This window comes from Clytia hemisphaerica, unplaced genomic scaffold, assembly GCF_902728285.1.
Source record: "Clytia hemisphaerica strain Z4C2 unplaced genomic scaffold, Clytia hemisphaerica genome assembly, whole genome shotgun sequence".
Classification (NCBI taxonomy): Eukaryota; Metazoa; Cnidaria; class Hydrozoa; order Leptothecata; family Clytiidae; genus Clytia; species Clytia hemisphaerica.
In genome coordinates this window covers 1,365,388-1,375,424 of record NW_027104370.1, presented here as the reverse complement: position 1 = coordinate 1,375,424, position 10,037 = coordinate 1,365,388, and the positions used below count along the sequence as shown (strand labels likewise).

Sequence of the window (10,037 nt, the reverse complement as noted above, 5' to 3'; positions counted from 1 at the left end):
CTTTAGTCGAGAGATAAAATTAGTACTCTCACAGTCTGTTTGGCGAAGCGTTGAAGAACTGCTGACGATACACCTCAGATGTATGGTTTTCCACCGCGACAGTTTTTATAAAGTCCATTAGGTCTTTCCTCAGAACAGGTATTCAAAGTGTCTGGACCGACAAAGTTGAAAGCATCTCGTTGATTTTTTGGGAACAAGCTGATCGAAGCTCATTCCGTTATTTCGGTTTATAGCGGACGTTTAGCGATGCCCCTCCTTGTAGCGGGACCAAGCATCACGAAATTATCCAGCGTTGTCAGTGGCAGTCTGCCTCGATTGTAGGGCGTTCGAGCTTGGCGCGGCTGGGCGGTTCGGCGAGTTTGTTGCGGATGGCGTTAACTGGGAAATGAGGGCGGCCATTTGTTGTTGCATGGCCATGTGTTGTTGCTGCATGTTTGCTATAAGTAACAGGGGGTCGCCCGATGGCGGTTGCGTTGGGGCGGTGGGTGCGTCGGGAGATTCGTTTTGGTACATAATGGCGGTTTGACCACGGATTGTTATGATCAAAGTGTTCTATTATTGTAAATGTGGTGCAAATATCGAAGGTATAAGATGTTCACTTTCGATGTGTCGAGTTAATAAATGTGAGATACGTAATGTGATTGTTATTATACGTAACGTGAGTTCGATAAACCACTCGCTGTAAACAAGATACGTTTGTGTATCGAAGAAAGTTTGTTTGAAGGTATAGAGAAAGAATGGGATGTTGAATGTTTGTAAAATATTGTTTTTATCGACCAAGAGCGATACGGTACGTTGAGCAGTGTTCGTAGAACAAAATTTGACTTGTATTGGCTTACCAGCGTGAGTCTTTTACAACTTCTGACACCATGTATAAGATGAATAAACTAGGACAGTCACTCGTGTACAAGTTGAGTGCTAATGTTGTTCTTTCCGTGGTCTAACATACTAATATATAATATACCGTAATACAAGATGGTATCCTAGCTATGATAATATACAATGGGACTGTTGATTATCTGGCCTGTATTTTCACTTACTGTCAGTTAGTCACACTTGTTAGCGTCCCGTCAAAATGCGTTTAATTATAATTTAATTAATTAAGATTAATGCTGTGAATGCGCTATATCGTTTACCTGACTTTCAAGCAAAAAATGCGCCGCAAAACTTCTAAAGGGATTCATGGAATAATAACCCAGCAGCGCTTTTAAATGAAATTAACGTTTTCAAAAACTATGAGAAATTGCCTAAAATTTGAGCCATAGATGAAATAATTTGAGCCAAGCCAACCTTGAGAACTAATTTTAAGATCAACTTCCCAAGAAAAAGATCTACGGAGGAGACGGAACCCACCTAGATCCGCGCACTGCCGGATAGGCTATTTCCCGGAAATTTTTTGCCGGACCTGCAACACTGACTCATTTTACATGTATGGAATTGTTTTAACTTTAGCGTATAAACTAGGCCTTAAAAATCAAAGCGCTGTCTCGGTAATGGAATGACAAATTTTGGTTGGTTGATTTTGGCTGCTGCTGCACGTTTTATTTTGTTTCAAACTTTCAAGTTTTAATTAATTGTCTTGCGAACTTGACTTGATTCAGGTACCGTCAACTGCTCCAACTTGGGACTATCTTACGCAACATGGGACGGCAATTCCACCACCATTTCACCGAAACTCCAAAGTCATTTGATTTGAGTTTAATGAACTGCATATTAAAAAATACACAATTTCTCTTTCGCACAGAGTGGGCTTTTAAATCGGAATATGAAAAATATCCGTAACGGAACACACGCCAGTGTCTGTGCACTCTAAGAGGAACAAAGAATTATGATTGGCGACAAACTTGGTGCAAGTATCAAAACAAATTTGTTGTCAAAGTGATTTAACAGTAAGTAAAAATACAGGCCAGACATCAACATTTCCCATGTTGCGTACACTCGTCCCAAGTTGGAGCAGTTGACGGTAACTCTCATGTCATCAACTGAAATTGTGAAAACACCTAAAAATTCAGCCAAATTTCAAAGTCACACTCAAGCATCATAACAGGTAGCTTATGCCCCAAGGGTCCAAAAAAAACAAAAAACGTCAATTATTTCCAAGGAAAAGTGAGTTTTTAATTTAAATTTGCGAAAGATTTGCACCTTTAAAAAAGCAACTTCTCCCCCAAAATGCTAGTTTCCATACTCTTTTGTTTACATTCGTTACGTCATAGATTACTTATATCCCTATACGGCTATGTGAAGCCCGTGATAGACGGAGATGTCTCTTAATGCTGGGCTAGCGTTACAGAAATTTTTCATAAACTCATTTAGTATAGTAAGATTATTCTTTTGCCTTTTAGGAATACGAAAAGTCTTTGGAAAAGGAGAAATATTTTTTTCACCTAGTTTGTTTGCAACTTATATTATTGGAAATCTACTGGCCGTAACATATCAAAAATTTTACAGCTCACTATAAGTCAGTTTTATTAAAAATATTTCTAAGAAGCTTTTTGTTTAATCCTCCAAGCAAATAGAACTGTTAGTTGGCTTATAAATTAGTCTATAATAGAGTGGAAAATGCATATTTAGAAAAACGCATCATGAAAACTAAAAATTTTTGCCACAGCAGTGCACAGATTTAGATTGTTTTGTTTGCTAAAAAGTGCGATGCAATTTTAAATTGTGAACTCAATCCCTGCAAAACCTTGTTAAACAAAATGGCTGTCTGCTGGGAGGCTGTTTGCAGGTGGCTGGCCTTTTATTGTTGTTTTAGGCAGTTTCGACAGTCTTTAGAGTTTTTCATTGATGTTTTAAAAAATGTAAAATTCGGTTTCCAAAGTTTCGAGCTTCTATCAACAAGCTTTCACTCACAAACAGTATCAAACAAACTTTCTCAAACTGTTCTAGGTGTACCAGACTCTATAATTTTAGAAATTTGTATGTTGCTTAAAGGTTTAAAAAGGTTTTGTTTTTAAATAAGAGTGATATCGTTTGCTTATTTATCAATTTTAATTCTCAAGCTTTTTCACATTAGATTAACAAGGATGTGGAGCAAAATTGGTCAGTAAAAGGGAAAGAACAAATTTTTGCTTATATTTTATCAGCATAACATAACAATAACAAGACACTGTCCAGAAATGAAATATGTGTCTGATATGAAACGGAAACACTTATTTAAAAATAAAACCTTTAACAAGTCCAATATTATGAGCGTGTGAAAGAGCTTCAAAACACCGGCAAAATTTAACCGTTTGCACTAGGGAAAGTAATGTGTGGCATAGTAATTTGTTTTTAAATAGACCATCTCGTTCACTTAAAGGTCTTATATAAGACCTCTCGAGTCTCTATGGCTATTATAAAGCAAACTCAGTTTTTATAACTGTACGAAACGTCTAGTAGTTTTATTTTTCAGAGAAAGTAACATTATATTCTCACATACTTTATAGTAGATTATTTGGTTTGTTTTGAATGCCTTTGATCATAAATGGGTGGAAAGCGTGGGACCATTGGTATCAATATTGACAATTTCACATCAATTGATAACCGAAGTGGGTGGTGTTCATCATCACGGACCTCTCTACATGGTGAGCTAACCGATGAATCTAGAAACAAACCCTTTCTTGTACGCCACTGGACTACAATCTCCAGAGCATTTTCACTTTGTTTGGTTCTTTTAACATGGTGCTTAATCATGATTTTTGCAATCAAAGAACAAATCAACATAGGGTTTTACATGGTGTTTTTAGCAACAATTGTAACTTTCTTTGAAACAATGTTTATATTTGATTGGTTGTTCGGGCATGTAGAACGTAAAGATACAAAAGCACAACGGTTATGGGAGTTCCTTGAAAATATCACAACTTGGAAGAAACTTTTGATGTATATTATATTAACCATTCCTGCTTTCGTGAGACCCAATAATTCACCGGTAACTCTTGCTTGTGGAATTATTATAAACATCATTGGTGTGATAGACTTTATTCATCTGTTCAGAGATAAGACACAGCGAAAACCAATACGATATAGTCAATTGGGTGTTACATCCTTTTGATTTTAGTCAACACTTTTATATGATTTAAATGTATTGTCTGGGAAATGGTATGGATTTTATTATATTATTTATGATAAAATAAATAGAACATTCTGTTAGCTTGGTGCTGTCGATTTTTTGTCTTTTGTTATTATCTAAGAGTCACAAGATTTCCTCTTTTTTACTTTCTTTGTAGTTGTACCTCTAAGGGAACAAGCCTTTATTATGTTGCACAGGGAAAGGAATCAAATTTAATTTTTGTTTCCAGGATAACTATTTATTTTGACACAATCTAATCCAATACGAATTTAAAACATTTATGGCTGTTCTAGTATTGGATATTGTTAAGTCATGTCTAATATATTTGCTTGCCACACAAATAATCGCCTCTTTTAATTACTATTTTTATACTAAAAAACTTTTCTTTCTAAGGAATATTAGTTTTAGAGCTGAAATAAAATTACAGTATTTTATGGGGCAGGAAATTTAGAGTTAAATGTAACTTTATAATAATCAGTATGAAAGTTTACTTTTTAAATGTTTCAACAATTTTTTATGAAATTATATAAACACATAGATATATTATTCTTTATTATTTATTTGGAGAAATTTTATTGAAGAAAATATTATAAGTAAATATTTTTTTTTGAATACTTTGGTTTTTGTCATTATTATTATTATAAGCAGGAATATATTATTTTTTACTTTGGTAGTGGTATAAAAACATTTTTGATTCAAACAAAATCATCAAATTTCTGTCATATACAGGTACCTTATTAGAACTAATTTTCGCGGGAACTAATTATTGCGGTCGAAAAAAATATTCGAAAAATTGCATTTCGCGGGTTTTAATTTTCACGGTTTAGCCCTTTTTTGGACAAATTTCTTTCATTTTCCTAGGGATTTTTCAAAATTTTCGATAAATTGAAAAAATTGTATTTCGGGGGAATTAATTTTTGCGGTTTTTAACTCTCAAAATTTTTCGCGGGCTCAAATTTTCGCGATTTTGACGAAAAACCGCGAAAAAGTTAAAATTAATTCCCGTGAAAGTTTGTTCCAATAAGGTAGATGCTTTCAATTTTTACATGATATACTTAAAATCCATTTGCTTCAGAATATGTTGACATTTCTGGGTATTTTAGCATTTTACAGAATTGAAAGTTCAGGTAAGAATGACATTTTCAGGCTTACTACTTTATTTAATCAAATATTTCGATTTGGGAGGGGAACATTAGCATCCAGGCTTTATCCTAAGCCTAGTGGGGTCCCACATTCCCAAGCTTTTGGATCCTCAGATCCTGAGGTCCTAAGTGTTAAGTCTCATATTAAAACTCAGTTAAAAGTCTATTTCCAGCCATAAGTTAAAACCACTTGTGCCTTTTTAAAACTTTGCGCAAAATTCCTTTTTTGCCACATATTCTGCCGATGATTGTAGAATTGTGTTTTGTTGTTGCAATGACCTCCTACGCTTTGGCCTTCAGCTTTAGGCTTAGCTGAGAGTGGTATTTGCAGGTCATTGAATGAAGGTTACCCATTTTTCCATATTCACACACTCACAAGCTGCATTAGGATAACGATCGCAAATTTCCCGAAATATCACATCATTCTCTATCCCTTTGGGAGCATTCCTGAAGTGATGGCCCATGATGGGATATTTTATAAAACAGGTATTTGCAGGTCATTGCAATTGCAATTATCCAATCACAGATATCTTATATGAAACACTAGATGGAGCTTCTTTGTCCTTTGCTTTTTAAAGTAAAGTACCATTCAGATTTTTTTGTTTGGTTTTATTCTGCCTACTATGGTCTACTTTCATTAAAGATGGCGGATTATTTTGTTTCAACTGCCGTTGAAACTAGCTCTATCTAGTGTTTCATATAAAATTTCTGTTTCATCCAATACAGTAATAACCAGTAATAGCCATCATTACATGCATATTTATTTTTTATTTTATAGCTATAAAATACAAAAAGAAAATGAGTAATAACAATAACAATACAAATGAAAATAATTACATACAAAAATTACAAGAAACAATAGAAAAGAATACACATAATGATCAACAAGATGAACCAGAAGTTCATATCCTGGATGAAAACGATGGCCAGTTGTTGTTTTGTGAACAAGAAAGACTGGATCAAAATTCACCAGAATTATGGCCGGAGACTATTCCAGGAGTTAGTGAATTTACAGCATCGTCCTTGTTTAACAGTCCACCAAAACCTGTTTTGAATACTGTAAGTTTGTCTGTTTATATTGTGTAAAAGGGCTTCCTGAATGTCAACAAGAGAAAAGGTACAGTCTGAGTATATACAAAGTCAGAAAAAATGTAATTGAGTTTTCCGCGACCCCTTTTGTACAAAGTCAGAAGAATCAGGAGGAATTAGGATTTGCGCACAGTCGTATACAAATAAAGTGTCACCCAGGTTTTTTAGCTGAATTTGTTATTTTCTCCTTAAAGGTTTTATTTTTACATAAGTGTTTCCGTTTCATTTCAGAGACATACAGTATTTTATACCAGGACAGTGTCTTGCTTTTGTTATCTGTATGCCGATATAAGCTAAAAAATGTTTTTCTTTTCCTCTTTCTGACTAATCTTGGTCCACATCCGTGTCAATCCGATGTGAAAAAGTTTGTGAATTAAAATTGACGAGTAAGCATACGATGAACCTTTAATTTGTGATGTTTCTGAAAATATCTTTAGGGCTCTTCTTATTTTATCATTATTAAAAAAACACAAGGCTCCATTTTGGCGTAACAGCAAATAAAAGAACAAAATGAGCTTTAAAATTACACTGAGAAAATTGCGATTCCGTAAAATCGTTCAAAATTAGCCATTTTAAGAACAACTCGGCCTCGAATTTATATTTATCAGGCCCGCCGGAAGTGGGGAGGCTAGGGGGGCATCAGCCTCTCCACTTTTGAGCAAAATGGACTTTTTCTCCAACTCGTGGAGCCCCCTTTAGCCCCTCTACTTTTATGGTTGTTCCGCCGGGCCTTTCGTCAGAAAAAACCATCTTGATATAATTTTCTTTTTCATTCAGACGATGAGTCAGTTAAAAGATTCCAAACTGACTTTGGAAGATCTAGAGATGCTGCAAGAGTTTGGTAATCTCACCCTTATTCAACTTATGGAGAAATTTCACAATCTAAAGAACCAAGCTTACCAGGTTGGACTGGAAGAATCTCGTGAAATGACCAGAGGAAGATATTTGAATGTTCTTGGTAAAAAGAAGTGATTCTAAGTACGGCCGACCAGCTAACTGCGAAAATTTGCTGTGAATTGATACTTTTTCAGATGATTTGATAGACTGGTAAAATCTTGTGAAATGATTAATATTTGAATGTCCTTGATAAAAAGAAGTGATTAATATGGAGTACGGCCGACCAGCAAACTACGAAAATTTGCTGTGAATTGATACTTTTTCAGATGATTTGATAGACTGGTAAAATCTTGTGAAGTGACCAGAGGGAGATGAATGTTTGAATGTCCTTAGTAAAAAGAAGTGATCACTGATCTTTAATATGGAGTACGGCCGACCAGCAAACTACGAACATTTGCTGTGAATGGATACTTTTCGGTTCATTGAATGCACTTGAATGTCCTTACTTGGTAAAAAGAAGTGATTCCGAATTACTTGTGGAGTACGACCGGCCCACCAGCAAAACCACAAAAATCCGTGGTCCCAGAAGCTACAAAAATTTATTATAAATGGATTAATTGTAGATGCCAGTTTTTTTCTGACCAAATCTTCAGAAAATGACCAGATGGCTATCGTGAATGTTTTTCTCTGTCTATTTGTGTTGAATAATCTAAAGATACTTGATTAGGAAGTTAATTAAAGAAACCCAACAAGAAGACTACAATGATTAAGTCTTAGTTAAGGACTTCATACACTACACAATATATTGTCGAGCAATAAATTGATAATATATTGCTGAATACCGGCAGTATATTGAAAAGGTGTCCGCAATATATGGTCAGCTCGATTTGCAATATTCTAACAATAAAGGGGGATTGTTTACAAAAAGAAAATTCCTTTTTATAATAAAATACCTGCTATTTACTTAGTACATTACGGTCCGCAAACCATATTGTCAGGTATTGTTCATCAATATATTGTGTAGTGGGTGTAGCCCTTTAAGTGATGTGAAAGATCCTCGAGAAATGACTAAAAAGCCAAGATTTATTTTCAATGTCCTTGGTGAAAAGATTGTAAACTCTGGAAAATTTTTGTACAATGTTTACAAACTTGAAAGGTTTAGCCGTGTACGAGGGGCCTTACATTTGTTTGTATTCATACCCCTTACTACACATTCTTTTATAGGCAGCTCTGTTTTTCGGGTCAGGTAAACTTGCATTCTACAATCATGGTCGAAATCTATTGAGAATTAAGCTTATTTCTTCATTTTTCGAAATTTGAAGTTCGGAGGAGAAAGTCGATTTTGGGCCGTCTCTTAAATTTAATCGAATATTTCAATTTGGCTCGAGCCTTATTAGACCATTTTTGAACTTTTGGAGTCTTAAGTCTCATGTTAAGACTCTACCCTTCCAACCTAAGTTAGAGCGCTTTCAAATCGATTGTGGCTATAAGATTTCGTGGGAATGTCTCTTTTCAAATATTACGACCATGATTGTAGCTCATTTTCAGAAAAATTTACTTTGAACACCTTTAAAATTATACCATATTTATGCTTATTGGGTCAAGGGCTATTGTTTGCCATGGATAGATTATCTAAAAACCTTTTACTTTACGAGATAGTGAACAAATCGGTCCTCGTTTATAAAAAATTGTGTAATCCCATTAGTGAATTGGGGCTCGGCTTGACAATCGACCGACACCCATGCATCCTGGTGTTAGTCCATTAGTGAATTGGGGCTCGGCTTGACAATCGACCGATATCCATGAATCCTGTGTTAGTCCCATTAGTGAATTGGGGGTCGGCTTGACAATCGACCGACACCCATGCATCTTGTGTTAGTCCCCTTTCCTTTAGCAGCTGATGTATTAATCGTGCGAAATCGTAGTCATTATAAAAACACTGGTCTGGAAGGCTTTTGTCTCTTTTTATTGTTAAAAGATGGAGCTTACATACTAAAATCGATTTATTTTGCAAAAATTTTGATCATGTGATTAGAAAATAGACCAATCCCAAGAGGAGATTTTGGTAACGTGATCAAAAAGTATGCAAATCGCAACTTGTCTTTTGTTTGTAACAAAAGAAAATTGAACAAAAAGCTAAAACAATACATTGCCCCAGACCAGGGCAAGACCGGTGTTTTTTATAATGACTATGGTGAAATTATAAAGATCTAGGATTTTATGATTTGATATTTTTTTCTACAGATACTTAATAAATAATAAGAGAACACAAGAAATGAATAACGATCCAATTCTTGAGCAACTCCCCTCTTCACAACTTGGGACAAAGACTTAGTAAGTGTTACTTGAATTGTTAGTGCATACTCTTAGGTTCCAAATAAACAGGGGGGGGGGGTTGGAAAATTTTCAAGATTTTAATAAACGGGGGGACCTAATTGCCGGGGGGGCTGGAAATTGTACTTCTGAAAACCCAAAAGTAAGGTAAATTTAGGCTAAAATCAGGCTATTTAGAGCAAAATAAGGGGCCTTCTCTTTGACATCAGAAGTTATTCTTAAAAATTAATAAACGGGGGGGGGTCCTAATAAGGTCCGGGGGCGTTTATTTGGAACCTAAGAGTTATTATCTACTTTTATTATTTTATTATATTTTAGGATTCTTTGTGTCTCTTTATGAGTCTCCTTTAAGACAACCATGAACTTTCTAGATACACTTTTTTTTATAAGAACATCCAAAATTTTCTTAAGCCTTTGGATGTTCTTAACTTTTGAGTTTTAAGCCTAAAAATGTTCTTAACATGTTCTTAATTTCACTATCTTTTGAGTATTTTGGTCCATTTTCCTAATAAATTGGGTGTTTTAAAGTCTGCAATTGAGAGATCTGCGAAGTTCTTAATATTTTGGCCATCGAAGCCATATGT

The 10,037-nt window shown here is 34.9% G+C and overlaps 2 protein-coding genes across 6 annotated transcripts in view; both read left to right on the top strand.

The window, feature by feature from the left end:
- Positions 1 to 5,975: 5,975 nt before the first annotated feature.
- On the top strand, positions 5,976 to 8,071 carry LOC136818500 (protein lin-52 homolog). Its single transcript, XM_067074844.1, has 2 exons — positions 5,976 to 6,252; positions 7,060 to 8,071. The coding sequence occupies exons 1-2, from the start codon at positions 5,992 to 5,994 to the stop codon at positions 7,252 to 7,254; spliced, it is 456 nt and encodes a 151-aa protein (XP_066930945.1). The 5' UTR covers positions 5,976 to 5,991; the 3' UTR covers positions 7,255 to 8,071.
- A 1,296-nt stretch (positions 8,072 to 9,367) lies between these two features.
- Positions 9,368 to 10,037, top strand: part of LOC136818498 (EEF1A lysine methyltransferase 2-like) — a 43,955-nt gene continuing 43,285 nt past the window's right edge. For all 5 annotated transcript variants that reach the window (XM_067074838.1, XM_067074839.1, XM_067074840.1 and 2 more), the window contains exon 1: positions 9,368 to 9,453. In XM_067074838.1, coding sequence (XP_066930939.1) covers positions 9,395 to 9,453 — 59 coding nt within the window. In that variant the 5' untranslated portion in view covers positions 9,368 to 9,394. The remainder of the gene's footprint in view (positions 9,454 to 10,037) is intronic.